The sequence below is a fragment of the Pogoniulus pusillus genome, chromosome 13 (assembly GCF_015220805.1).
Source record: "Pogoniulus pusillus isolate bPogPus1 chromosome 13, bPogPus1.pri, whole genome shotgun sequence".
NCBI lineage: Eukaryota > Metazoa > Chordata > Aves > Piciformes > Lybiidae > Pogoniulus > Pogoniulus pusillus.
The window spans coordinates 24,984,610-25,012,500 of NC_087276.1; the positions used below are offsets into that span (position 1 = coordinate 24,984,610).

Sequence of the window (27,891 nt, forward strand, 5' to 3'; positions counted from 1 at the left end):
GGGGCCAAGAAGCCCCTTCTTCAGCTCAGCAGAGCGAGGCGGGGGGGCGCTGCGTTACCCCTCCAGCACCCACCCGCCGATGTGCCTCCCATAGCCCCGTCCTAGGCTCCTTGCTCTCGGCAGGGCGGGGGGCTGGAGGGGGGCGGGGGTGCGGGCCGGGGGGTCGCGGCGGCGCGCGGCGGGGCGGGGCGGGGCCGGGGCGGGGCGGCGCGAGGCGGGGAGGCGCGGCGGGGGGCCAATCAGAGCGGCGCGCTCCGAAAGTTTCCTTTTATGGCGAGGCGGCGGCGGCCGCGGCCCAATAAAAGGCGGCGCGCGGCGGCGGGCGGGAGCCGCCGCGAGCTCTCCTGCCTGCTTTCCCGCGCGCGCGCCCCTCCCCTTCTGCTCCCGCTCCAGCCGCCGCTGTCGCCTCACGCCGCCGCCCGCTCCGGCTCCGACCGCCGAACTCCCTCAAGGTGAGCGGGAACGGGTGGTCTTGAGGGAGGTGTGACTCTCCTCCAGCCTTTAGTAGCTGTTATTTTTATGTTAGTTTAATTAAGCTTGCTAGAAGATGGCGTGCCCGCTCCCGAGGCGCCCTATTGTGTGATGAGGGAGCCTGGCCGGCCGTGCGCTGCGGTATTTTGGAGTAGCATAGAAGGCGATGGCGATTGAGAAGTGGCTTGAGAAGTGTTTCTTTTAGTGGGGGGGGAGGGTTGCACCCTTGCTGCCTGTGGGGTTAATCCGCCTCCTAAGAGGATTGCTGGCGGCCGGGGAGGAGCGGACGGCTCGGCTATTGTGTCCCCAGGAGGGGGGAATGGGACGCGGGGCTTTGTCTGTTCGGCGCGCCCCCCCCCTTCCTCAGCTGCTGGTGGGGGGGATTGAGGGGCCCAGGGCGCGGCTGGGCCTGGGGGCGTTGTCCCCCACTGAGGAGGGGCGCGGTTCCCCCTCGGGCACAACCAGTGTGGCTTTTTCTTTGCAAGGGAAGGGGGGGCTGTGGCGGTGGTGGTACCACCTCTGAGTGCGAGGTGGTTGCATCGGAACAAAAGCTGCATGCAAAGGAGCGAGGGGTGGGGGAAGAGGAAAAGCCCTCCCTGCGCCTCCCTTGAGCGGGCAGGCTAGCGGCTCCGGGCAGCGCCTACACTTCCCAGGCTACCCTGTGCGGGGCTGGCACATGTGCCGGCAGCTGCCACTGTCTTTCCACCTCCCCTCCTCCCTGCGCCTTAGCAACGGATTAAACCGGTACTGTCGGAGGCGCCGGAGCTGCGCTTGCCCTCCTCGGGGCCGGCGGCCATTGCATAAGCCCCCTGGCTTCAATCCCACTGTGCTGCCGCTGTTGAATGAGGTAGAGCCTTCCGGGCACTTGGCTAGTGGTCTGGGCGAGGTGGCTCTTTGCAACGGCTCTGTGCGAGTCCTTCGGGGCTCTCGATCTCCCTACACTGCTCTGCAGCGGGACAAGTACCCCGCAGAGGAGCGGCGCGGAGTGAGGCGTCAAGCCCGGCTGGTTGGTAGCCGGCGGGGCGCTGGGGCGTGGCAGCCGCGCCTTGCTGGCCCCGGTGGGTGTGGCCGCCGGTACCCACCCCCCGGCGAAGGCTGGCGGCGGGCGAGGCGCGGCGTGCTCCAGCCATTGCCTTTTATGGTCACAGCTCGAGGGGCGCGGGCACTTCCTTTGTCCCAAATCCCTCCGCGCCGCAGCCGGGAAGGCGTCGCCCCCTCTAGCGGGCGGCGGGCGAAGCGGCGCTGAGGCGGCAGGAAGGAAATGGGTGGGGAAGGCCTGGCCGCATCACCTTCCAGTTCCCTGCCTGCTGCCGTGGGGACGGGGCTGAGTGATCGAAGATGCTGATGTCTCCTCCTCTCTTTTTCGGCAGCTAGCCATGGATGATGATATTGCTGCACTCGTTGTTGACAATGGTTCCGGTATGTGCAAGGCCGGTTTTGCCGGGGACGATGCTCCCCGTGCTGTCTTCCCATCCATCGTGGGTCGCCCCAGGCATCAGGTAGGTGACTAGGGTGCTTGTTAACATACAAATGAGGAGGTTTTGGTGGAAGTGGTTCTCTAGGGGTACTGAGCTTTTAGAAGCTTTTTTTTTGTTTGTCTTTGTAACACAAGAGGCTGCTTTGCTGCAACACAATGGGTGGAGGATGCAGCCTCCTGCAGAGCTGTTGTGCAGGGTGTGTTGAAGCAGTTGTTGCCCGGATGCCTTTCTTGACTGAGTGGGATAGTAATTGGAGACCAAATTTTGGGAAAAGCAGCTTATCCACCCTTTGGGACTTGCCCTTCAGCTGTACTTACTTCTTGTTCTTTGTGCAGGGTGTGATGGTTGGTATGGGCCAGAAAGACAGTTACGTTGGTGATGAAGCCCAGAGCAAAAGAGGTATCCTGACCCTGAAGTACCCCATCGAACACGGTATTGTCACCAACTGGGATGACATGGAGAAGATCTGGCACCACACTTTCTACAATGAGCTGAGAGTAGCCCCCGAGGAGCATCCAGTGCTGCTTACAGAGGCTCCTCTGAACCCCAAAGCCAACAGAGAGAAGATGACACAGGTGTGTAAAATCAGAGCTTGGAGCTACAGCAGATACTGCTGCAGGCCAGCTCTCCTCTTCTATGTTGTTCTCTCTCCTCCTTCACCACTCTTCTCCCTTTTTGCCATCTTTACAGGGTTTTCCTTTCCTGACCTGAGTCTTCTCTTTGCTGGACCTTGACAGGTTTTGTTTGCTCTTCTAAGCTGGCTTTCTCTGAGACTGAACTAGCAACTGTCTAACCGCTGTTTCTGACTAGACAGACTAATCCATTTACCACCCTTTAGTGACTACTGTAGTTACTTGGCATTTGTTTTGTTCCTTGCTGTGACACGTGGATGGGTCTGTGGTGGTGTTCCTGCTCAGATTCTGATCTGGCAGGTGTGGGTGGAGACCAGGCAAGATAAGCATGGACTTTGAGGGGGTGTAAAGTCTCCTATCTAGGGACAAAAATAAAGCATGGACTTGGCATAGATCTGTGGCAAGAACTGTTTTTCTGCTGTTAACTCAACCCTTTCTTTTTGTCTCCCTAGATCATGTTTGAGACCTTTAACACCCCAGCCATGTATGTAGCCATCCAGGCTGTGTTGTCCCTGTATGCCTCTGGTCGTACCACTGGTATTGTGATGGACTCTGGTGATGGTGTTACCCACACTGTGCCCATCTATGAAGGCTACGCCCTCCCCCATGCCATCCTCCGTCTGGATCTGGCTGGCCGTGACCTGACGGACTACCTCATGAAGATCCTGACAGAGAGAGGCTACAGCTTCACCACCACAGCTGAGAGAGAAATTGTGCGTGACATCAAGGAGAAGCTGTGCTATGTTGCCCTGGATTTTGAGCAGGAGATGGCCACGGCTGCCTCTAGCTCTTCCCTGGAGAAGAGCTATGAACTCCCTGATGGCCAGGTCATCACCATTGGCAATGAGAGGTTCAGGTGCCCAGAGGCCCTCTTCCAGCCATCTTTCTTGGGTAAGTTCAATTTTTCAGGATACCCTGTACCCCCCCAAAGTGTTCCTTTCTGTAAAAGGTGACCCTGGAGACCACATCAGCAAGTTGAGTTACTGCTGGTTCATAGAAAGGGTTTTGCTGCCTTACTAATTGGCCTCAGGTTGACCCTGTCGAGAGCTGTGGCTTTGCAGTGTTGCCAATGAGAAGGGGCTGATGGTTTTGCCCGTAGTAGCTTCTCAGCTTCCTTGGTTGTCTGAGCCCTTGCTGACTTGAGCCTCTTTCTTCCTGACAGGTATGGAGTCCTGTGGTATCCATGAAACTACCTTCAACTCCATCATGAAGTGTGATGTTGATATCCGTAAGGACCTGTATGCCAACACAGTGCTGTCTGGTGGTACCACGATGTACCCTGGCATTGCTGACAGGATGCAGAAGGAAATCACAGCCCTGGCACCCAGCACAATGAAAATCAAGGTATGATGAAGCCAGGGGAACCTCTCGGCACCACTATTAATGGTGAAACACAGAGCAGGTGGTGAGGGGGTTAAGCTGAACTCCTGCTAGGAGAGATAGAAACCATACTGCTGTCTGGTGCAGCCTTAATGGCCTTGCTTTGACAAGATGGCATCCACCCAACCACCTGAATAATGGGATTAGTGTAAATACTGGCTGCAGAGCAGGGACGAGGGAGGTGGTGGGGGTGTGAGGCTGTCTTCAAGCCTGTTTGGCCTTCGTGGTATCTTGGCGGAGCCTAGATAAGGAACTAGACAGCTTGGCCTTGCAAGGCTGTGCGTGGGTAGCAAGCGTGTAGTGACTCCATGCTCCACACCACGTTCCTGACCGATTCCTCCTCTCTCCTGCAGATCATTGCCCCCCCTGAGCGCAAATACTCTGTCTGGATCGGAGGCTCCATCCTGGCCTCCCTGTCCACCTTCCAGCAGATGTGGATCAGCAAGCAGGAGTACGATGAATCCGGACCCTCCATTGTCCACCGCAAATGCTTCTAAACCGGACTGTTACCAACACCCACACCCTCGTGACGAAATGAAACCCATAAATGCGCATCAAACAAGACGAGATTGGCATGGCTTTATTTGTTTTTTTTTTGGCGCTTGACTCAGGATTAAAAAACTGGAATGGTGAAGGTGTCAGCAACAGTCTTAAAACGAAACATGTCGGAGCGAACGCCCCCAAAGTTCTACAATGCATCTGAGGACTTTGATTGTACATTTGTTTCTTTTTTTTTTTTTAATAGTCATTCCAAATATGTTCTAATGCATTGTTACAGGAAGTTAACTCGCCTCTGTGAAGGCAGCAGCCCAGCTCGGAGGGAGACGATGCCAGTTACTGGTGTTAGGTTATAATTGCTTGTCTGTAAATTATGTAACCCAACAAGTGTCTTTTTGTATCTTTCCGCCTTAAAAAAACAAAACACACTTGATCCTTTTTTTTTTCTCTTCGATTTGTCAAGCAAAGCAGGCTGTGTTCCCCAGTGATAGATGTGAATGAAGGCTTTACAGTCCCCTGCAGGGTCTAGGAGAAGTGGTGCCAGTATGTGGGGGAGGGAGGGGCTACCTGTACACTGACTTTAAGACCAGTTCAAATAAAAGTGCACACCATAGAGGCTTGACTGATGTTGGCTGTTCATTGTCTCTTGACAGTTACTCTGCTCTGATCTAGCCTCGCCAGGCTGCACAGGTTGGCTATCTGGGGGTGGTTACTGGTGCTGCCTGCTGTCCAAGCCAGATGGCTCATGATAATACAGTGGGCAAGAGCTGAGCTTGCCAAAGCTGCATATGTCTCCAAGGCTGCCCTGGGCTTGGAGCTCTCCAGATACCACCTGTGTGTGGAACAAGGAGGAGCTGGATTTTTGCGGGTATCTGCTGGCACTTCATGAAATACCTTAGTGCAGTGTGATCAGCTTTGGCTTGACGGAATTAAGTGGTGGTGGTACAGTACCATAACTGCAAAAATAACTGGTTTCTCCCTCAGCCAAGGCTTGGTTTTGTCTGGCCTATGGAAGTCTGTCTTTTCCCTGTATCGGGTGCCTGAGTTCATCTTTGCTGGCTTGGCCCCAGAGAGAGTCCTGGGTTCAGGCTGGGAGAAAATTGATGTTCTGGCGGACTGCCTGCTGGGTGGAGCAACTCAGGTGGAAACAAAGTCTTGAGCGGAGCACGTGGGCTTCAGAAGGCAGGGCCACTGGGCTGTTATAGCTAGGCAGGGTGGGGCTGGGAAAAGGGTGGGGAGGGAGGAAGCTCTTGCTCGAGTGACACATTTCCAGGATTCCCTGTGGGCAGTGCAAGTACCTGCCTCTAACTTGGCCTCTCCCAACAAGGAGGTTTGCATGGGTGGCTGCTTCTTTCCCCATCACCTGGGCTCCTGAACTTTCAGGGAAGCTTCAGCTTTTTCTGATGGATCACGTTCCTGTTTCATGATAAGGAGGAACTTGAGTGGGGATCCTCACAAAGCTGTGTTGGGAGTCAAGACTGTTAGGTAAAGTAAAGCCTGTGCATCCGAGAAGCTGAATCTGCTGATGTGGAAGGAGGGAAAGAGAGAAGATCAAAGCTGCTAGATCAGGAACTAAGGAGAGTAAAGTGAGGTGAGACTAAGCATTAAGCATTGCCAGCTTGGGCAGAGCAGACCTTGGGGTCTTGCTCACAGCTGTGCTGGCTGACCAAGGCTCTTCCAACCTGTCTTTAAAGAGGTAATGGCTGGGATTGTGTCATGTTCCCAGCAGATGAAAGGCAAGGAACAGGTTCCATTGGCTCTTTAATCCTCTGCCTGGCTTGATACTGCTCCAGCATCCTGCTATGTTCTGAGCAAACCTACCAGTTTCTGCCCTTCATCTCCCCAGCCTCTGCTCCAGATGCAGTAGGAGCCTGGCAGGGATGTAGATGCAGACATTGGGCTGGGCAGACATCTTACTGGAAGCACCGGTTTGCAAAACGGGAGGTGAAACAAGTCAGAGCATGGCTATCCTGGGCTTACAACCTGAGGTCTTTGGGAAATGGAGTGAGGAGGAAGCAATGGCAGCTCCTGGGAAGAAAGATGGCGGGAGTGGAGCAGCAAAAAGGCCAGGAGGCAAGAAGAGATGATGGTAATGGGGAAATGGGCCATCTGTCTTCACCCTTCCTCAAAATAATCACCAATGACTGGAAAAATGTGACGAGACACAGAGAAGAGATGATGGTGGCAGTGAGGAGAAATCACAGGGCAGCAAAATGCCACAGCCAAGAGCAGCTCACGGCAGAGGGGTGGATATAGGGAGAGTGTGAGCAATGGGCTGGTGCTGGTGGCTGGGCACAGGGGATCTGGGATGATTTTCACACTTCAGAGTGCAGCTACTGAGGCTTTCTGTCAGTTAACAGTTTCACGTGGTGATTTTTCTCCTTTCATTTAACTTGCTCCTCCAGGCCACCAGCCCCTAATAAAATGAGGCTGTGACTTTCACAACCCTTCTCAACGCCTCTCCACTGTGAGGCCCTGGTCTGCACAGCTCCTCTGCAGGCTGCTCCAGCACAGCTTGGTTTATTCCTCCTCTGGGCCATTACATGCTGGAGAAAAGAATTTGGAGCCGTGAAAGGAAGCCTGTGAGCATTACTCACTGCTCCCGACTCCGACGAGCCGGGGGAACTTGGGGTGGTTTCCTCTCAGGAACACCAAGCACTGGAAGAGGAAGGATTTTCATTTTAACCATAGTTTCTCCATCATCATGTTTTAGGGTTCTCAGTTCTCCCCTTGCTCTTTCAAAGAGCAAGGGAGGTAGACTTGTTTTAGCCATATCGTGGCTCTTGAAGCCACCAGCTATGGACAAGACTTAAGGAGATATGTAGGCAATCATCAGTTTCCTGTCTACCTCCTGCTCCTTTCCAGTGCACTGATAGCAGGGGGCTACTGGGGGGACCAAAGGGCTTAAAATGGCCACTCATGGGCCAGGCTGAGCATGTGCCCCCTGTCTGGTGCAGCAGTGGTGACTTACCAGAATTTCCCTGACTGCAGAGACAGAACTTGGCTGAAGTTCTTTGCAAGCCACCCAGCCCTTTCTTGCCTCCCTTTAGCTGCCCAGGGGCAGTTGGCTCAGCTATAAGAAGATGAGCAAGTGTTTTACACCCTTTCTTCCCCCAGAGCTCTCAACTTTCCCTCCTGCTAGAGACAGTCACTGGCACTTCACCCGCAATTAACTAGTGACCTGGAAAGTCACCTTGTTGAGCTGCTTATGGAATCAAGCCACCGCCAGGAATTAGTGATGTCCTTGGCAAAAGAGACTGTCGTGGCTCTGGGGATTTGGCCCTGAAGGGCCTCAGTGTCTCAGCTCTGTTGACCAGAAACAATCCATGGCTGTGAGGTGGGCCCCATTCTCTTGTTGTCAAGTGTGTGTTTCCTCAGGAGAGGTGCCAGCTGGCTACATGAAGAAGTCCCAGGAGCATCCAAACCAAACTGGCATCCTCACAGAAGTCCCCTCTGAGGATGCAAAGCATCAGCTTCAGGCAAAGGGCTTCCCAAATTCAGGGATAGGACTGTGGGTACCAGCAGTGCTTGGAGCAGGAAGAGTCCTGGTCTGTGAAACTGGTCTTTGCAGAGGGATTGCTGATCTGGAGCCTGCCCTGACTCATATTATACCCATCTGTAATCTACTTTAGCCATCCTTAGGGTATTAAACCATGTCAAGTACTGAAAGTCACTTAGAGTGGTGGAGCTAGCAGTTTGCACGAGCATACCAAGTGCTCTGGCCACTGCAGTCCAGCTGGGCTTTAGCCATGCTGACAAAAAGATGAGATGTTCAGACTGTACCAGTTTTAAGAATCAGAAGAGAGAAATTACTTTTTAGAAGGAAAATATAATATCCCCAGGTTAGTCTGGCCTTGAACAGGTAGAGAATTTGTCTTACACAGAGCAAACTGTTTTGATACTACTGTTTGTTTGTTTGCCCTTCTGGACTGTGACAGCAAGAGCTGTGCCTGCCTTCTTTGGCCTGAGAAACCTTTGTTACTCATAAACTGAACAAAGCCTGCCCTGGGATGCCCCAGCCCTGAACTGAACCCTTCTTCACAGGTGGTTCCCAAGTGCCCACACTGAGAAGAGTGTTCCTGAAGTGAGTGGTAGCAGGGAGGGTTCCTATTCTCACTGGCTGTTTAGTTTCCAGCAACTACCCAGAGAAATGGCACCATTTGGTGTGTTTTTTCACCTATCACTCATCTGATGTCCTGCTGCTGCCTTGTATTCAACCTCCATGATTTAACTACCTCACCACATTGCTCATTTATTTGGTGGATCATGAGTTCAAGAGCAGCTCCTCTTACGAACTGCTGCAAGCCTCATTTCTCCTCAGGAGGTTCTCACACCTATCACAGTTCCCAGTTCTTATTCAGGGCTGTCAACTGCTGTCTGGTCCATGTATACCCCAGGGCTGGAGGTAACCTGTGGCTAATGCCAACTCAGCCTGCTCCATCTGGGTCTCTGGGCAGGGCTTCTACCCAGCTTATGGGCCTCAATGGCTTTATTTACATTTCCACTGGAAATGCAGGTCTCCTCCACCATGGTTTCTGCTTTCTCTGATGACTGCAAATATGGCAGGTTGGTATTTTTCCCAGAGTCAAACAAGTCAGTCTTGACTAAAGGGCCTCCGGATTTAATGTCATCACCTTCTGTTTAAGTGAAACACATGACAAACAAAGCAGGTACAGATTGTCTTAGTAAGGCTCTCTCATTTAAAGGCTAAGAGGGGTTTTCCTCTTCAACTTCAGAGCCTTCCCATAGGCCTAGAAGCAAAACAGGTCATCAAGACTTGAGACACTTGCTATTCCTAAGTGAACCCCCCCCAGTCCACCCCTAATCTAATTCATGGCCTTAAATGGCAACAAACAAACAGGGAGAAAGCAGTAACCTATTCATCTCCCTTTGTGGGTCATCTTTAAAACAAATTTTCTATGAGCAAAATTCCCACAGCGGACACCTAACTGGAAATTCCAGCCCTCCAGTCCTGTCCGTACTTGAGATTTGGGATGAGGAGCTGAGGCAGCTCAGACGTGGCTGTGTGCAGTGGCTGCGCTCACAGCAGTCCTGGATGACTTCTGCCTGGTCCTTTGAGCATCAGCAAAGTGGAAGGGTCATACCTCACAGCCAGAGTTAGAGCCTTTAGACTGGTTAGACCCCAGAGTGGTGATGGTTGTATGCATGACCAGTGAAGCTGGCTGGAGCTGACAGGTTTGTGTCTAGGGTTTTCCTGGGAGGAGGTGATACACACAGCCCCCTTGTTGGCACCAATTTGTTCAGTGCTTGTGGCCAGTGTTGTCTTCCATGTCCTGGCTGCTTCAATGCATCATAGAGTGGTTTGGGTTGGACCTTTAAAGGGCCTATGTGGTCAGCAGGGACATCTGCTACTGGAGCAGGCTGCTCAGAGTGTTGTCCACCCTGACCTGAAATGGGGGCAGCTACCACCTCTCTGGGCAACCTGGGCCAGTGTCTCATTACTCGCAGCGTAAAAAAAAAAGTTTTCCTTCTGTGTAGCCTGAAATCCCCCTCTTTTAGCTTAAAACCTTCACTCTGTCGTGCTGCTAAAGAGCCTGTCCCCATCTTCAAGCACGGAAGCGTCACAACTGTCAATTCTTCTCGGCCTGTCCTCGCAGCAGAGGAGTCCCAGCCTTTGGGACATAATGTGGCCAACCTACAGCACCCAGTGCACAGCACGAACTGGGAGAGGATCGTTCTCCCGAGCGCTTCACCACCCCCTCGGAAAACCAAGGCGCGAACCCAGCGAGCTGTACAACAGCCCGGGGCAGGGTCCGACCAAGCCGGTGGGGCTCCCCCTGGCCCCGGCTCGCCCGCTGAGTCACTGCTGTGCCCCGCGGCTGCTCGCAGGGCGGATTTAAGCGTTCCGAGGCGACTCAGAGGTGTGTGGGGCGAGGGCCCGGCGTGAGTCAGCTGTTAGCCTGGCACTGTGCCCGCGGCTGGGAGCTGCCGAGGGCGGAGGCGGCAGAGCAGCCGCTCGCCCTTCCTCCTGCTGTCTCCCGACACCTAGGCACCGGTGGCCTTGGGACAGAGGAGAGGGAGCCAGGCTCCAGCCACTGAACATTAGGAATTGGTCTCCGCAGATCACTGCCGCCCCCCGATGAGAGCTCCGCCAGAGGCACTCGAGCTGTGAGCGGCCGCGCGGCCCAGCATGGCCTCGCCACTCCCGTCATGGCGGCGCCGCTCTGCAGATGGCGCCGAGCGCCCTCCCGCCGCCCGCCAGGCCACGCTGCAGATGGCGGCGCGGGTGTGGCGAGCCGCGGAAGCTGGGTCATGGCAGCGCCGGAAGAGCCGTGCGGCGGCCGGGCCGGCGGGGAGCCAGGCCGGGACGCGGCTGGTTTGAGCGGTACCCGGGGAAGGCGGTGGCGGCGGCGGCAGGACCGCGCAGCCGTCGCCATGTTCCGCTGTGGAGAGGTGAGCCGGAGCGGGCGGGGGGGATGTTCTTTCTCGCCCTCAGCTTCCCCTTCTGTCTCGACCCCTCGGAGAGCCGTTACCCAGGACTCAGCCTCCGCCGGCGTCTCCTCGGACTGGGGCTGGTGGGGGGAGCCGGGGCTCGCTCCGGGATGGAGGAGAGGCGAAAGGGGCCGGAGCCGGAGCCGGGGATGGTGAGGGGACTCGGATGGTGGCGGTGCGACCGGGGCGTGCCGATGGCTCCTCTCCCTGCGAGGCTTGGCCCGGGCTGCCCGGCGGCGTGGGGAGGCCTCGGGGAGCCGGTCCTTGAGGCGGCCCTGCCGCCGTCTAACGGGTCTGGGTACAGGTACTGAAATCGCCGCCTCCCCTTGGCTGCCTTTCGTGGCGGGAGGTGACAGGAATTGTGAAGTGGTGCCAGCTCCCCACTTTCCTTCAGGGAGTGCCGTGGCATGCATGCCAATTGGAGCTTCATTCCAGGTAGTACTGTTAGTGATGGGGGCCGCGTCGGGTGTTGCGTGCGCCCTGCTATCTTGCTATCGAGGTGGTACTGGTGGGTTTAGGCTGCCTCTTGTCACCCCAGTGTTGAAGGAAGGCAGTGGGGTGGAGGAGGAAAAGGGTCCTCGGAGCCCAGCTGTCAGTTGTGTGGCTTCCTATGGTTAAGGTTTATGCCTGTTGCAGAAGAACTGTGAGTGATCTAATACTGGACTGCAGTTTTGTGTGGGTGGATCTCTTTCCATCTACCTGTCTAGCTCTATGTATGGTTTTATAACTCCTAAGGTGGCTGAAATGGATGGCACTTAGAGAAAAGATGTAGAAAGAGGCTGCTGTGTCATATTTGGAAAGAATTAGGGACGATTACTTTTCCAACTGCAAAGTAAGTGGCAGAAGTGGAATGAACACAGACGTTTTTCGTTCTCATTCTGAAGCAGCCAGCAGCAAAACAGTAAGTGAAGGTAGCCTGGCTTTGTGTGAAGTTTGTGCTTACCTCCATATTGCTTTCTCAGGGAATGCTTTTGGGTTCTTCATGCAGGTGGAAGTACTTAAATATTGAAGTGTTTCTGTTTTGTGTCACGTTAGAAATCCTTGCAAGACTTGGAGTATCTTCCTTCTCTAAAGCTTTGATGAGATTTCTGAGACAGTATTTTTTTTTCCCCCTTCCTTTCTTTTTTTTTCCTTGTCTTTTTTTTTCCCCTCAGGAGATCGTAAGTGGGGACAGTGAAGAGGAAAACAGTGGTGTCAACTTGATGGATTTCTCAGATGAGATCCTTTTGCACATCCTCAGTTATGTTCCTTCCACTGACCTTGTCCTGAACGTCAGGAGGACCTGCAGGAAACTTGCAACACTTTGCCTTGACAAGAGTCTGACCCATACAGTTTTACTTCAGAAAGACTATAAGGTGGGGAGAGTGGCTTGTTTCTTCTGTTAGCTCTGAAGACAAAACTGACTTCTGACAAAATGCCAAGGAGTAGAACATTCCAGTGTGCTTGCATAAATGAAACACTCTTGAGCTCTGAAATGCAATAAACAATAAACTGTTTTATAAAAGCATTTGTTTTCCAGAATGCTTTGTTAGAACAGCTCTGTGCTCCCTCAGTTATATAAAATACTGTCAGTGAAAACTATGTTCTCTGTGCTTCTGGAAGCTGAAGTGAAAGGAAATGTGACTTTCCATTTGTCACTGAGGCTGTACAGAATTATCATGTTCTCAAAATACATTTCCTGTGTTGTTGTGCAGACAAATCTTGTGCAGAGCGCTGTCAGGCATGCAGTCAGCTTAAGCCAGAAATTGGATATGTGTTATAACAAAAATGAAGCTTGGGAATGAAGAGTGATAAGTTTTAGAAGGGCTGTAGCACCAAGCACAGGCAAGGGGAAGCCTCTCTTACTCATTTCCAAAGTAGATGAAGGGAGATGGAAATATTCCTCTTTCAGTCTGAGTTTCTGTAGGCAGCTAGTCCTGCTGAAACAGCTTTGCTGTTAGGAAATGGAGATACTCCTCCATTCGACTAGCAGTGGCTGAGCAGATTTGGCCTCACAGTCAGTAATGCAGAACTGCACAGAGTAAGCAGCTAAAGGAAGTGTAATCTCAGGAGTCCCAAGCATGGCATCCTAAGCCAGCTGCCAGTGGGATGCTAATTCTTAGACTGTGCTAGCGACCCAAAACCCTTGGATAAGCCACGTAATCTAAGTGCTGCCCATTCTTCATGTGGGAAACTGAGTCAGCCCACACCATTGCCATATATCTCACTGAATGTGGTTTTGTTTGAGTGCAGGTAAACAAAGACAAAGTGAAGCAGCTGATGAGGGATATTGGAAAAGAGATTTACCAGCTGAACATGGCTGGGTGCTATTGGCTGCCCAGCTCCACTATCGATCACGTAACACGCTGCAAGAACCTGGTCAAGCTGAACCTGTCTGGGTGCCACGTCACCTCTCTCCGTCTCTCAAAGATGCTGTCCACGCTCCAGCACCTGCGCTCCCTGGCGATCGATGTCAACCCGGGCTTCGACGCCAGCCAGCTCAGCAGTGAGTGCAAAGCCACGCTCAGCCGTGTCTCGGAACTGAAGCAAACCCTTTTCACGCCGTCGTACGGGGTCGTTCCCTGCTGCACGAGCCTGGAGAAGCTGCTGCTTTACTTTGAGATCCTTGACCGATCCCGAGAAGGTTTTATGCTCTCTGGGCAGCTAATGGTCGGTGAGAGCAATGTGCCCCATTACCAGAACCTCCGTGTCTTCTATGCCAGGCTGGCTCCTGGCTATGTTAATCAGGAGGTGGTGAGGCTGTACTTGGCTGTGCTGAGTGATCGGACGCCTGAGAACCTTCACGCCTTCCTTATTTCTGCCCCTGGTAGCTTTGCAGAGACAGGAGCCACTAAAAACCTCCTGGACTCTATGGCTCGAAATGCACGTCTGGATGCTTTACAATTGCCCAAAGCCTGGATTAATGGCTCTGGGCTCCTGCAACACTTGAAGTTCAACAACCCTTTCTACTTCAGCTTTAGCCGATGCACCTTGTCTGGTGGTCACCTGATCCAGAGGGTTATTAATGGTGGGAAGGATCTTAAAAGCTTGACCAGTTTGAATCTCAGTGGTTGTGTCCACTGTCTGGCTCCGGAGTCCTTGTTTCGGAAAGCAGAAGATGACATTGACAGCAGCATTCTGGAAAGCCTGGTGGTGTCTTGCTGCAACCTGAGACACCTCAACCTCTCTGCAGCTCACCATCACAGCTCAGAAAGCATAGGGAATCACTTGTGCCAGCTTCTGTCCAGGCTAAAGCACCTGCTCTCCTTAGCGCTACCGGTTTGCTCCATCACAAACGTTGCTGCAACCGTGGAGAAGCCTCCCACAGCGTCTAATTTGGTGCCCCAAACATTTGGAAGGAAAGTTCGGATTGGGATACAGACGTGTCCGAGGAACTTAGCAGACCAGGCAAATCAGAAGATAGAGTCTTCGGTCTTCTGGGCTCTGATGGGAAGCCTCCGATTTTTGGAAACCTTGGAAATAATTGGGTCCAGTTTCTCCTCTGCCATGCCCCGCAACGAGCCAGCGATTCGCAACTCGCTGCCTCCTTGTGTCCGGGCACAAAGCGTGGGGGATTCAGAGGTGGCTGCCATTAGCCAACTGACTTACTTGCAGAGCCTCACCTTAGCACAACTGCCAAATATTCTCACTGGCTCCGGGCTGGTTAGCATCGGATTGCAGTGCCAGCAGTTGCGGACTCTTTCCTTGGCCAACCTGGGCATGATGGGGAAAGTGGGCTATATGTCTGCTCTCATGGACATGCTGAAACACTGCAAGTGTTTGAGAGATCTCAGGTGAGTGGCTGCTGTTGCACATCTCCCTTGTGTTGATGGGTTTCCAGAAAGGGAGTGTCTGGTTTGTTTTAGCTAGTGTTAAATCTGCATGTGTTCCTGTTCTGGTCAGAAGTAGCTGCACCGGGTACTTTCCTTCCTGGCTCGTGGAGAACAGGAAGGCAAAGGCTCAGGGTATGCCCTTTAATTAGTGTTTTAAGAGCAAAAAAAAACCCTGTGCGGCAACTGCCTTCCTTTTAGATAAGGAAAAGTGGATGCTGCATATTTAGGAGCTAGCAGCCTCTGCCTGCATACTCTTGCTGCTTTTTTACCTCTGTGCACATGCACATCTCTTAAATTCTCAGGAAGGAAGAGACTCCTACAATGTCCAGATAATGCTGACTTCTCCTTAGGTTTCCCAACGAAATACTTATCTTCCTTTGGTTTATATTAAAATTTTGCCTCTTTATTGTTTTTGTTTTAATTTCCTTTTCTAGATAACATATTGAAAACATCCCAGATTTAGAGTTTGTCCTCTTGGTGTTCTTGTCCTGTTAGGATTTAAACAATCCTACCAAGGTTCTGATTCTAAAAGGTACACAAAGGAGCTTTACAGTAGCCAAAATGTGCTTGTGAAAACAAAGGGTACAAACTGTGGTGGTTTCCTTGCACCACTCCCTATGAACACAAATGTAGCTACTTGAGAAAGATGCCTTTTTTTTTTCCTTTCCTTTCCCCCCCCCCTTACATCAGCTTCTGTTGGTGAAACTGCTAGACTTGTCAATCCCCCTGTCATCATCTGTTCACAAATGGGCCTGAAACGCCTATCAGCAGTAACAGCAAGGTCACTCCTGTGATCACAGAGGCAGTGTGACTAAAATCATTGCTCATCAGCTGAGACAAGTCTTTGTGTGCATATTCCTGATGCACTCAGATGGTGAGGGGAGCCAGGGTGACTGAAACACTTCAGGACTTTTAATTTTCCACTGCTTCCCGTTTATAATGGGCAAGGAGTGTGCTGGCTTCTCATCCAGCAGATGGCACATGTTGGGAATTCTGTTGTTTAATGGCTTGGGCTATCTGCATGTATCTTTAACCTTCACGAGACTGAACAGCTACGGAGGAGCTAAGATCCGGGGAGGGAGGTTTGGGTGTGCAGAGTTACTTTGCTCAATCTAGACCCTGTAGTTTCTAGAGACTTTGAAATGGAGGCCAGGAGTGATAAAAATGGGAGGCAGCATGGAGCCTTGAATAAAGGGTGGACAAGGGTGTCTCCTTGTAACAGCCAGGCGTTGCCACATGAACTGTCACTGTTCTTGCTTGAATGAAGTCTCAGGTTTTATATGGGTTTAAGAGGATTTTAATGTTTAGCACTTCCTCCTGATAATGTAGCTGCTTTTTCATTTGGCTCATGCTCTGCTGCTTCTGCCCTTTCCCCTCCCGCCCCCACTCCATTTTCCACGCTGAGAAAGGAGTTTAGGGACTATTCCAAAGCAACATTGTCATCTAGTGAGTGAGAGGCAGTACTGCAAGTGTGGCTGTCCTGCCTCGGAGATTAACCTAGAAACCTACTGCCAGGCTGCAGGAGATTCTCTGCTTTTTGTCCTAAGTTTGCAGTGGACTAATAACGCTGTTGAAAAATTGGAGAGGTTTCTCGTTTCCTTCGCGTTAATTTAAAGCTATTAAAAGTGCTCGTGGGCTGCTAGGATCTCCTCAGGCAGTGGTACCTGACCAGCAGTCTCAGGCTGAGACTCTTAAGCCAGAATTTATCAATTAACAGGATTAAATTGCTGAGATACCCCCGCGGGTACAAAAGCCCGTGCAGAGATTATCCAGATTGGGTTGGGACTGACAGTTTGTTACCACCTAATGGATTAACCTTCTTGGAGCTCTTAGCCTTGCTGACCCAATGACTGAGATTCCCAAGTGCTCTGGGGCTCTGTAGTAAATCTGCACTAAGCAGATGTACTCTCTGGGTGACACCAGCCCCGAGCAAGTTCTGCTTCCTGCAGAACCCTGGTTTGTGTGAGGGGGCTGTCCAGTTGTGCTGCTAGTTAAGATGTTGACCCCTTGTTGGTCAGGCATGGCTCTTCCATGTCATTCCATTGCTCTGCTCGGGGCTGTGATGTGCCTCTCTTCTCTAGGCCAAGTGTTTAGGATAAAAGCTGGATTGATTCTCCTGTGGGACATCCCCTGCTATCCTCTGGCTGAGAAGGACTGGTTGTGGTCTCTTGGCTCAGAGGCTCAGGTTCTACAAACACCATGTGTGTGTTGTGGATTTTTCATTCCTGCTTCTTTCTAGGCAGTAAACTGAAGATAAGCAGTTTGGTGCTGTAGAGCAGTAGGTCCCTGTATCCACATCAGCTGCTTGAGGGATGTCAGGAAGCAAAAGCCAGGCTTTGCTCGTTGTAAGACCAGAATAAATCTGCTGGTCAGAGCTGAGGCCCATCTTATCCAACCTCCTTTGTACAGAACTTGCAGAATCAGGTTTACTCCCAGCAGGCACTGGAATTCTGCATCTTAGGGCCTTCTTGCTGTCCTTATCACACCCTTCTTGGGCAACTGGCAGCAAGAGTTCAGAGCTGGCAGCATTGGGTTTGCTTGGCCATACCGCTGGCACAAGCAGGTAGAAGGTTATCACTTGTAAGTGAAACAGGTGATGGGGGGACACCATTTGCTGCATTCCCCAGCCCTCCATGAAGGCACTGCCTTCTTTCCCTCTTGTCTGGAAGCTGCCCAAGAGTGGCTTGCCCACTGACTGGTTTCTGTTTGTTCTTGCAGGCTGGAGCAGCCGTACTTCTGTGCGGGTGCCCAATTCTTCCAGGCACTGAGTCACTGCTCTGCTCTCCAGCGGCTTTGCATCGTCTCCCGGAGTGGGACTCTGCAGTCTGACGCAGTGATGTCATTCATGGCCAACTGCCTTGAGGTCATCATGTGCCACATGTTTATGGGAGAATCTCTTACTGCTTGCAGAAATCTCCAGCAATCTATTGTCCGGAGGTGAGTAGGGAAAGAGGCTGATGTGGGATTTCTGGAGCTGTGGAAGAGTTATCTCCGTTTCCTTGCTTGCCAGGGTTTGTATGGCTTGGAGCACTTGTTCCAAGGAGCTAATAGGTACTGTGTAACCACTTGGCACGTTGAACCAGCCTCTTGTTTTAATAAGAGAGAATCAGTGAAATATTTGAAGGTATTATATGAATTTTTGATCCCATTCCCACCCATGTTCTCTGCCGTTCTGTTGGCTGAGTTGAAGATCTGGATGTAAAAGCTCCATCATAAATCAAATGACACTTTTTTGTATAAACAAAACATCTGCCGACATTTTAAGTACTGAGAGATTTGACCTTGAAGCTTTCCTTCTTTCTCACAAGTGACTAAGATTATTCTCTGTCCTCTAATCACTTGTAAATGTCACTTACTGATAATCTCCTGGCAGTGCAATTCAAAGCCTTTAAAGGGTTGTTGTGAAGGGTTTTTTTCTTGGGGGCGGGGTGGTGGGATGTGTGCGAGGTGGGGAGAATCGGTACAAACTGCCTTTGCACGTTTGGCAGTTCTTAAATGCATTTTGCTTGGCCCCTTGCAGTGTTCTGAGGCTCAAGTGGTGAGGAACGTTTGTGTGTGAGCCGTGAACTGCATTTGAAAAGAGAGCTTTTAATGATGCCTGGCGTTTTGAAATCTAATAGTGGCAGTCATCTTACAAAATATTTCCCATGCAACAGACTTTCCATTATTGGTTGGTTAGTTGTGGTGGTTGGTGGGGGTTTTTTTTTCTTATAAGGCTTTTTCTCTGCCTTCAGTCTGTTTTCTTTTGTCACCTACTGTTGCTTTGCTCTGTTAAGCTCTAATAAAAATTCCAAATCGCACGGCATTATTACTGCATCCTAAAAGGTGCTCCTCCCACCCCCCAGCCTTTCTCCAGCTTCAGACTGACTTATTACACTTGGCTTCTTTCCACGGATCAAATCCAGAGGAGCCTACGACTATATTAGCTACCTACCAAACCACACACCAGACAGCTTGCTGCTGCCTCTAAAAGGCTCTGCGTCCTTCTGAGTTAGCGGTTGTTGGGAACAGCTAAGTCAATTCCTTGTGATGCTGCAAAGGTTATTTTGAATTTCCTTTTCACAGAGCTTCCTGTCTTGAAAAACATCTCTTGGTTGATTTCAGTTGTGTTTCAGGGATCCTTAGAAGGAACCTAAAATCCACAGCTCCTGCTTTTTGTGGCTTTTGATTTTTTTGGTGTGCTCTCCCCTCTGAGGTGCCACTGCAGGGCTGGCCAAGATGTTAATGTCAGCTTACTGAGCAGAAATCATAGAATCAACCAGGTTGGAAGAGACCTCCAAGATCATCCAGTCCAACCTATCCCCCAACCCTATCCAGTCAACTAGACCATGGCACTAAGTGCCTCATCCAGTCTTCTCTTGAACACCTCCAGGGGCGGTGCCTCCACCACCTCCCTGGGCAGCCCATTCCAACGGGAAATCACTCTCTCTGCCAACAACTTCCTCCTAACATCCAGCCTGTAATTTCCCCAGCACAACTTGAGACTGTGTCCCCTTGTTCTATTGCTGGTTGTCTGGGAGAAGAGGCCACCCCCTACCTGGCTACAACCTCCTTTCAGGTAGTTGTAGACAGCAATGAGGTCACCCCTGAACTATCCTGAAGTTTTTTCTCTCCCTTTTTCTCCATCGTGGATGGATTTTTGCTACATTCAGTACTTCTTAATAATTTAAAGCCTGGGAAGTTTCCAAAGAGCAGCTGGTGCCTCCTGGAAATGTTAAAAACTATTTTTATATTTAGCAATGGTTCTGGCTGTCAGGCTATTTTTCTTCTTTTGTGTTATATTAATAGAGACATTTGTCTGAAAACAGGCCCTTTTGAAGGGTTTTTTTGTTGTTGGTTTGGTTTGGGTTTTTTTTTTTTTTCTTTTCTGAAGAGAGCATCTGCTCCCCTTGCAAATTCTACACCTGAAGTCATAATCCTCTGTGACATTGTAATTGGTGGCTCTGGAAACGATTTTGATGTCACATAAGATTATGACTTCAGGAGGAGGATAAGCAATGGGGGCAGATGCTCTCCTAAGCAACAAAGATTCGGTTCTCATGCGACTGTCTCTAGTAATAAAATGGAAGGAGCAAAATACAGAAAATGATGTGTAAGCAAAGCCTGGAGTCCTCCACGAGCCACCAGTGAGCCTTTAGCCATGTGACTTTCCCAGTGATCCCATTCTCAGCCTTGCACCAATCTCCCTTGAGATGGGGGGGGTCAGGAATTGACTTTCTCTTGACTTCATTTGGCTGCTACTCCGAGGGCAGAGAGACGTGCAGCAGAACCTGTGTGTGAGCCAGTTCACTGCTTACACCTGTGGGTAAGGCTGTAATGTGCACAGCATGACTTCCTCTGAAAATGAGCTACCAGTGTCTATCTAGTCCAAGTTTTAAATTGGAAGAGCCCACTGGGCAGCAAGTGTGAAGTTATCAGTCCTTGTGCCAGAGTAAAACAAAGTGATTTATCCTTTTTTTGGAGGTTTGTGGGTTTTTTTGGAATGTCTGCAGGAAAAACAGAGAGTGGGCAGGAAGGGGACAGTGGCTGGAGAGCAGCCAGGAAGAAAGGGACTGGGGGGTACTGGCAAACAGTAGGTGAACATGAGCCAGCAGTGTGGCCAAGAGAGCCGATGGCATCCTGGCCTGTATCAGGAACAGTGTGGCCAGCAGGATAAGGGAGCTTGTTCTTCCCTTGTACTCAACACTGGTCAGGCCACACCTTGAGTACTGTGCCCAGTTCTGGGCTCCTCAATTAAAGAGTGATGTTGAGATACTGGAACATGTCCAGAGAAGGGTGAAGAAGCTGGTGAGGGGCCTGGAACACAAACCCTATGAGGAGAGGCTGAGGGATCTGGGGGTGTGCAGCCTGCAGAAGAGGAGGCTCAGAGCAGACCTCATTGCTGTCTACAACTACCTGAAGGGAGGCTGTATCCAGGTGGGCTTGGTCTCTTCTCCCAGGCACCCAGCAACAGAACAAGGGGACACAGTCTCAGGCTGCAACAGGGCAGGTTCAGGCTAGATGTTAGAAGGAAGTTGTTGGCAGAGAGAGTGATTGGCATTGGAATGGGCTGCCCAGGGAGGTGGTGGAGTTGCTGTCCCTGGAGGTGTTCAAGAGAAGACTGGATGAGGCACTTGGTGCCATGGTCTTGTTGGCTGGATAGGGCTGGGTGCTAGGTTGAACTGGATGATCTTGGAGGTCTCTTCCAACCTGGTTGATTCTATGATTCTAAGGAGGAGGCAAGAGGAGGGAAGGCAAGGCTGTCCTGAGCCTTTCTTTGCTCACTTTCTTGCTTGTGGGGTCATTCTTTTCAATAGGACAAGAAAAAATGGCCTCAAGTTGTGCCAGGGAAGGTTTAGGTTGGATACAAAGAACAATTTCTTCCTCAGAAAGCCTGCAAGCCCTGGAACTAGCTGTCCAGAGCAGTGGTGGAGTCCCCATCCACGAAGGGACTGAAAAGCCTTGTAGGTGTGTTGTGAAGGGGCATGTTTTGTGGTGACCTGGCAGTGCTGGGTTAATGGCTGGACTTTATGATTTTAAAGGTCTCTTCCAACCAAAACGATTCTATGGTTCAATAGAATTGTTCTATATTCCTTGAATCCCAGTAAGGGTTTCAGCTGAGAACAGTCAAGTGATTGCTGATTTTGAGCAGGGAGCTGAGGCCAAAGTGATTCCCACTCTCCAAATGTCTCCAGAAAAAGAGCAGAAATGTTGAGTGGTAACTGAAAAAGCCTCTAGCTAGGCATGCACCAGTAGTTTGCTGCAGGTGGTAGAGCTGGGAGGGCTTGAAAATGCCATCTAGTACTGTTCAGTCCTTTTTCAGACATGGGTGCACAGGAGGATTTGGGTCATGGAAGAGACTGGGACTGATATGGGTAGAACAGACTGTTTTCAGCTGCAGGGTTGTACTAGAAGATGATGTATATAGAGGGTGTGGTGATGGGAGCTTGGCTTATTAAATCTCCTGCATCATACTGATGGCTTGAAGCCTGAACTGATTCTCAAACTCTTCCCCTTGCCTGTACAATAAGGATTGTATTATGTATTTCTGTTCTACTGCCTTGAAAAGAGAATTGTTCTCGTGTCTGTTAGTCTTGTGACAGCTCTAAACCAGGCCCTGGGGTGCCCAGTTTTCTCGTGGGCAGCTTTCTGGTTGAAGTTTGCTGCTATTTGGGACAGATCAGTTTGTGTATTGAAGTCATTAAAAGCCTCTGATTCAGTTCTGCCTCTTTTGCAACGAAACACAGCAAGCAGAACAGCACTCATCTGGAGCCTCATCAGCAAACACGAGGCTTGCAAGGGCAAGGTCTCCTCTGAGCTTTAGAGAAGACTGTTTCCCTCTGGGCAGATAAATCATTGCAGTGTTTTTCTTCCTTCTTCTCTCTTCTGTGTGAATGGGAGGGGTAATCTCCTTTATGGTTGGTGGAGATGCTCTGTGCATACCAGAAGAGCCTAGTGGTTAGAGAGGGAGATGTGGCTTGAGTGATCGGTACCCACTTCCCTGATCTTCCTCAGATTTCACATGTGACAATGGCCTAGCCTCAGTTTTGCTGTGAAATGACTTCCCCCCACCCCATCACATGGTGCTCAGCTGCTGCCACCCTTCAGATAGCAGCAAATCTAACCAGCACAACGTTTTCTCTGCTTAGACCTTGCCTTTGCCCAAGTGCTGAGCTCCAGGTGCCTGTTGGGTTTTGTTTTCAATAGCTCTTCTGTTAAAACCACCAATGTGGCAGTTCCAGGAACACAAAAAAACCCTTCATTTGTGGACCCTTGGATGCATGTTCAATCATGACTCCAACCCAGCTGCTGTGCAAAGAGGCTTCCTTGCAGAGAAAGGTGATTTACTTCTCCCCTTTGAGTTGCTGTGCTGGAATTCTTTCTACAGGCTATGTGTATCCATAGCTTGGTCCAAAGGGAACAGAGTTGGAGGTGGGGGGCAGCTTTCCCGAGGCTTTCCACGCTGTGCTTTTGTGGAGTAGTCAGTAGATGGAGCTGTGAGCCATGGAAGGTGTCCCCCTGCTTACCCATGTGTTGCATACCAAATACTCGGATTTACACGCTTGTGCTTCTCTGCCCTAGAAATCTTGTGGGCACGGAAATTGGATGGCTTCAGGACCGCGCAGCTCCGTGGTGTGGTTAGTGGGCACTCCACCAACGTGCAGAAGTTGCTTTCCTGGTGAAGCATACCAGCAGAAAACAGGCTGGAAGAGGGGATGGGAAATGTTTTGGCAATTATCCCCTTGGCCTCAAGGACAGATTTTGTTTTCCAATGCGGTTCCTTTTAGAATTTTGTCGATTTTTAGCTGAAATGTTTGGATAGCTCTTACCACTGTGATGGTTTCAAGGACTTCACAAACAATACAGACAATGCAAGCCTTTGAAAAGTCCTTGAATAAACACCTTCTGAAAGAGCAGGAAAGCAACAGCAAACAACATAGCCCAAAGCAAACCAAAAAATTGGTGTGCCTGGTCTCATTAGGGATTCTTCTTACAGAGGGGGAAAGCATCAAGGCATGGAGGTGGGTTGTGATTTACAGCCATGGCAGCGAGCGTGGTCAGGAAGAGAAAGGTCAAGGTCCAACTGAAGTGTGTTTTGGAGAGGTGGGTGGGTGGTTGGGCCCAGCTGCTTCTGTCTGCCAGAAGCTCTGTTGTCATCTGAAGTCTGAGAGCTGTTGGGAGAAGGTGTAGAAGGTGCTGGTGCAGCATGCCCTGAGAGCTCTGAGGTTGGAGGAAGGAGCTGGCAGTCCTTACCCAAGCTCTCTGCCCCTGTTCCTCTAGCCACAGTGGCTGCTTGTCTTCAGCAAACGGCTCTGCAGACTGAGGGTGACTCTGGTGTCTCTGAGGGTTAACCTCTGCTGTGAAGTGCAGAGAATCTTACAGTTTTAGGACAGTTTGCCTGTTCTGAGGATCCAAGACCCAGAGAAAGAGAAACACTGACTTACCCTTCCTCCTTCTGCCTGTGTCAGGCATGATCACTGCTGAGTTTGAAGCAACTTGCACAATAGGACTCCTGCCACTTTCCAGGAATAGCTATTCTGGTCTGAATTAGATCTTACTATTCAAGCTTCTGTAGCATTACCTAAATTTTCACCTCCTATTTATTGCCCTTTCTTAACGTGAAACTCTTGGCTGGATCTTGCCTTTTCTTAAAATGTGGCCCTCTGTGGCAGTGAGAGCCACGATGCTTGCTGAAGGGATGAAGCACCTTCCTGGGCTTCAGTTGCAAAAACAGGTGGTAAAACAGGAGTGAAAGTGAGTGTTTGGGAGGTGCTGAGTGCCCCAGCCCCTCTGCTGGCATTCAGCACAGGATTTAACTATTCACAAACAAAATTTTGCTTGCTTCAGAGCTAAGCATTAGCACTGGTCAGACCACACCTTGAGTACTGTGTCCAGTTCTGGGCCCCTCAATTCAAGAAGGATGTTGAGGTGCTGGAACATGTCCAGAGAAGGGCAACGAAGCTGGTGAGGGGCCTGGAGCACAAATCCTATGAGGAGAGGTTGAGGGAGCTGGGCCTGTTTAGCCTGCAGAAGAGGAGGCTCAGGGGTGATCTTATTACTGTCTACAACTACCTGAAGGGAGGTTGTAGCCAGGTGGGGGGTGGCCTCTTCTCCCAGACAACCAGCAATAGAACAAGGGGACACAGTCTCAAGTTGTGCCAGGGGCGGTTTAGGCTGAATGTTAGGAGGAAGTTGTTGTCAGAGAGAGTGATTGGCATTGGAATGGGCTGCCCAGGGAGGTGGTGCAGGCACCGTCCCTGGGTGTCTTCAAGAAAAGCCTGGATGAGGCACTTAGTGCCATGGTCTAGTTGGCTGGATAGGGCTGGGTGCTAGGTTGGACTGGATGATCTTGGAGGTCTCTTCCAACCTGGTTGATTCTATGATTCTAAGCATGTCTCCCCACCCCAGCCTCATTGCTATTGCCCTGGCTGTATCTCCCTGCAGTAGTCCTCTTGCCTGGATTTTGATGGTGGGCTCGTGCTCAGAAAAGCCCTTTTGGGCAATCCTGTTCTCTGTTAGACCGGGTGGGAGTGGGCTGTTAGGGCCGTGTGAGCGAGTGCTTAATCATCTTTGGATTCAGCCAAGTCCTCCGGCATCCCTCCTGCGCTGCCCACCTGACTGCTGCGGTTGTAGTGACACTGCAGAAAGATGGTGTCACCACCAAAGTCTGATTTCAGATTCTTCAAGCTGCTTTTGCGTTTTCTTTGCCACTTTCCCTTCCTTCTGACCTTGAAGAAGTCCCTCTCAGTGCGCCGCTGGCTGCCCTGGATCGCAGCTCGGTGGCTGCCAGTCGCACTCCGCTAGCCTAAGCATGTTGTGGGCTCAAGCCCTGCATCTGATTGCAGAAGACTTAATGCATCGCTAGGCTGGTGTAGTGAATCATTAGCATCCTGCTCCAGCTTTCATTGTCTGTTTCATTTCCTGCTCTTGGAAACCCCTGAATCATTCTGTCACAGACTGAATAACAAACTGCATCCTTGTCAGCTTGTGTTACCCAAGAATTCCTCAGCGGCCTTGGCAAAGGCTGAGTTTGCTTGAGGTGTGGCCTGGACACCTTTGCTTCTACCAAGGATGTTGCTTATAGCTGGGTTCAAGCATTTTACAAGCCAGCACAGCTTGTGAGACCATCCCCCAGTTGGCATATTAGTGTATCTTCTTTAGGGGCTACTAACACAGTCCCTTCTTAAATGCATTCCTGTGGTTGACCCAAATGGCATGTTCTAAGTGCTGGCTCAGGGAATTCAGTCCAGAGTCCTTCCTCATTGGGTAGATTGGTTTGTGCATGAAATAGGTTTCAAGGAGTGTCCTCTCCTCTCCTCTCTCTTGGCTGAGTAACAATATTGGAATAGTGCTGTCGTGCTTTCTCTTCATGAGGGTGTAAAAGGCTGAACAGAAGCATTAACTGCAGCTTTAAAGCATTTCCATAGTAAAATAAATCTAATTGAACAGTTATTGCAGTAGCTTTTTAATTTGTGGAAGAGATTAGGAAATAACTTTCAGCTTGCTCTGGCAGAGCACTCCCCTAGGACGTGTCCTGGGCGCCTTGGCATCGCTCTTTGGGTTCTTGTTCCCTCCCCCTCTAATTGTCCGGTCACATTTGACTGATGCAGAGTTCAGCTGGCAAAATAATGTAAGAATCTCTGTCTGTGAGCGTGCTTGATGGAAACCTCAGTTCACAGGAGAAGTAGCAGAGAGCTGTTCCTGCCTCGCAGAGAGAAACCACAGCGGAGAGATGTAATTTGCCTTTCCTCCCAATGAGTCTAATGGGTATTGCTCCTTCCCTGTGACACGATGCAGTGGCAGAGGATGCTGCGTTGAAGATAGTGGCAGAGTTGGCAGTGCTGTGTGTGAATGGCTTCCACAATCCCATCTACACCCTTCTGTCTTGGATTGGAGGCTGTAGTGGTGGGGCTGTAGGTAAGGGGAACTTGCAGGCCTTGGGAGAACACAACTTTGTCTATGTCAATGTGAGAGGATGGAAGACACTCTTAAAGCAAAACACTTTGTGGAGGATGGCTTTCTTTGTGTGACGTTAAGAGCAGCCTGGAGGAATCAAAGCAGCTTTCCTCCAGAATGTTTGAAGTCAATTTTGGATGCTAGAAAGTGAAGTCTGCTCAGCTTGGGTGCTCTGGCAGGGTTGGAAGTGAGAATGGCACTGAGGAATGGGTCTGCTTTTGCTTTGGAGTCAAGCTGTGGAGGATTTAGACCCCTGGTGAGAGATCTCTGGGGGATGACTGGGGTGCAAGGGTCCCCCCCTGCCTTAGGGAATCACACCTACAGTTTCTTCAGCATGGCTGGAAGATGCTCTGGAGAAGCTTTACTTTTCACTTCTGGCAGTCACTGAAAGCAAGGAGAGCCTTTGCAGTTCCCTGGGGCTGAGTTCAGGGCAGGGCCAGTGGAGCAGATTCTGAAGTGTTTGTCTGGCCTTCCATGAATAGATGAGAAAAAATGTGCGCATGTATGTCAGGTCATGCCAGTGTCAGCTGTTCCAGCTTGCCCTGGCACTTCCTCTGTTCCACCATGCCATGCTGCAGGGATGGGAGTTTCCAGCCTGGCTCAGGTACGCTGGCTGAGGCTTTCAGGACTGCTGCCACATTAGAGCTTTCAGCTGCGAGCAGCTCTTCCAGTGAAAACAGACTTAGGCTGTGCCTGGTGGGGGATTAGCAGGGGTTTGTGCCTGTGGCTGAAAGAGCCGTTTACATGGCAAAAAGTGAGCTGGTCTGAACTAATTTTTCTTGGGAAGCTTGTGCCTCTCCAGAAGCAGCTCACCAGCCTGAGGGAAGTCTAAATGGATGGGGGAGAGGTGCACGGCTGCAGCAGGTGTTGGTTTGCGCTTGTGAGAGTCCTGCAAGGTGAAGTCCACAGCTGCTCTGTCCTCTCTCTGCTCTGTTGCCCCAAATGAAGCTTCTTCTGATCTCCTTCTTTCTCTAGAGTCTCTTTTCCCATCAGCTTCTCTCTGTTTGTGCACCTACAAGATCTGGCCTTCATCCACTCCTGCTACACCGCATTTCCTTGTTTTATCTGGTGTGTGCTGCTTTTGTTGCCAGTGCTTAATTATACCACCCTGTGTGCCCTTAGCACTGCTTGCCAGCATCTGTGAAGTGGGACGTGCTGAAACGTCTGGATTTGGCACAGGGCTGAGGTTTCTCTGGAAATCTCAAGGGGAAATTAATTCTTCAGTCCCAAATGCTGCCTTACAGTAAAGGAAGGTAAGCCTGAGCAGCATCCAACGCAGGGGAGCTGTTGTCTTCTGGGGTCTGCAGTGGGGCATAATTCACCGATAGAGGCTGGCTGATGAGATTCTCTGATGGCTTTGAGTTGCCCTTTAGCTCTATCAGCAGGTGGAGTCCTGGGGACTCGGTGGCCTCTCTAGAGGTATGTCTAAAAACACACAGTGAGAATGTTTGCCAGAAGATAACTGCATTCCAGGGAGTGACTCTTTTGTCTTGCTAAAATCGAGGAAATCTGATCAAAGTGCAGCCTTGCTTTAGACTTTTTCTTTTTGACTTTGTCCCTGACCTACATATTGGATCCTGCCATGCTGGCTGGAAGTAATTGAGATGGTAGTGTTAGGCTATTTACCAAGCTGTTCTCTTGAAAATAACCTTTCTGTGTCCAGTCCACACCTGCTCTGGGATAATTTTGGAGGCAAATAACAAAGCACCGTTAACCCTTTCAGCCACACAC

The 27,891-nt window shown here is 50.8% G+C and overlaps 2 protein-coding genes across 4 annotated transcripts in view; both read left to right on the plus strand.

Moving 5' to 3' along the window:
• The first annotated feature begins 317 nt into the window (after positions 1-317).
• ACTB (actin beta) lies at positions 318-5,072 on the plus strand. 2 transcript variants are annotated; one of them, XM_064153623.1, is made up of 6 exons: positions 318-452; positions 1,842-1,970; positions 2,285-2,524; positions 3,034-3,472; positions 3,744-3,925; positions 4,315-5,072. In XM_064153623.1, the coding sequence occupies exons 2-6, from the start codon at positions 1,848-1,850 to the stop codon at positions 4,456-4,458; spliced, it is 1,128 nt and encodes a 375-aa protein (XP_064009693.1). In that variant the 5' UTR covers positions 318-452; positions 1,842-1,847; the 3' UTR covers positions 4,459-5,072. The 2 variants fall into 2 exon arrangements, with proteins under 2 accessions (XP_064009693.1, XP_064009692.1); XM_064153622.1 differs by having other exon boundaries at positions 385-452; positions 1,846-1,970.
• Positions 5,073-10,345: 5,273 nt separating this feature from the next.
• Positions 10,346-27,891, plus strand: part of FBXL18 (F-box and leucine rich repeat protein 18) — a 28,291-nt gene continuing 10,745 nt past the window's right edge. The window contains exons 1-5 of one of the 2 annotated variants that reach the window (XM_064153625.1): positions 10,346-10,873; positions 12,067-12,267; positions 13,145-14,685; positions 17,443-17,661; positions 22,786-23,223. In XM_064153625.1, the coding sequence (XP_064009695.1) occupies positions 10,631-10,873; positions 12,067-12,267; positions 13,145-14,685; positions 17,443-17,661; positions 22,786-22,846 (2,265 nt within the window). In that variant the 5' untranslated portion in view covers positions 10,346-10,630 and the 3' untranslated portion in view covers positions 22,847-23,223. Of the gene's footprint in view, positions 10,874-12,066; positions 12,268-13,144; positions 14,686-17,442; positions 17,662-22,785; positions 23,224-27,891 lie in introns of those variants that run through there. The other variant, XM_064153624.1, reaches the window with a different exon arrangement.

Coding starts and splice junctions, on each gene's coding strand:
- ACTB (XM_064153623.1), top strand. CDS start 1,848: ATGGATGATGATATTGCTGCACTCGTTGTTGACAATGGTTCCGGTATG. Junction 3,473..3,743: donor CTTCCAGCCATCTTTCTTGG/GTAAGTTCAATT, acceptor TCTTCCTGACAG/GTATGGAGTCCTGTGGTATC. Junction 3,926..4,314: donor CCAGCACAATGAAAATCAAG/GTATGATGAAGC, acceptor TCTCTCCTGCAG/ATCATTGCCCCCCCTGAGCG.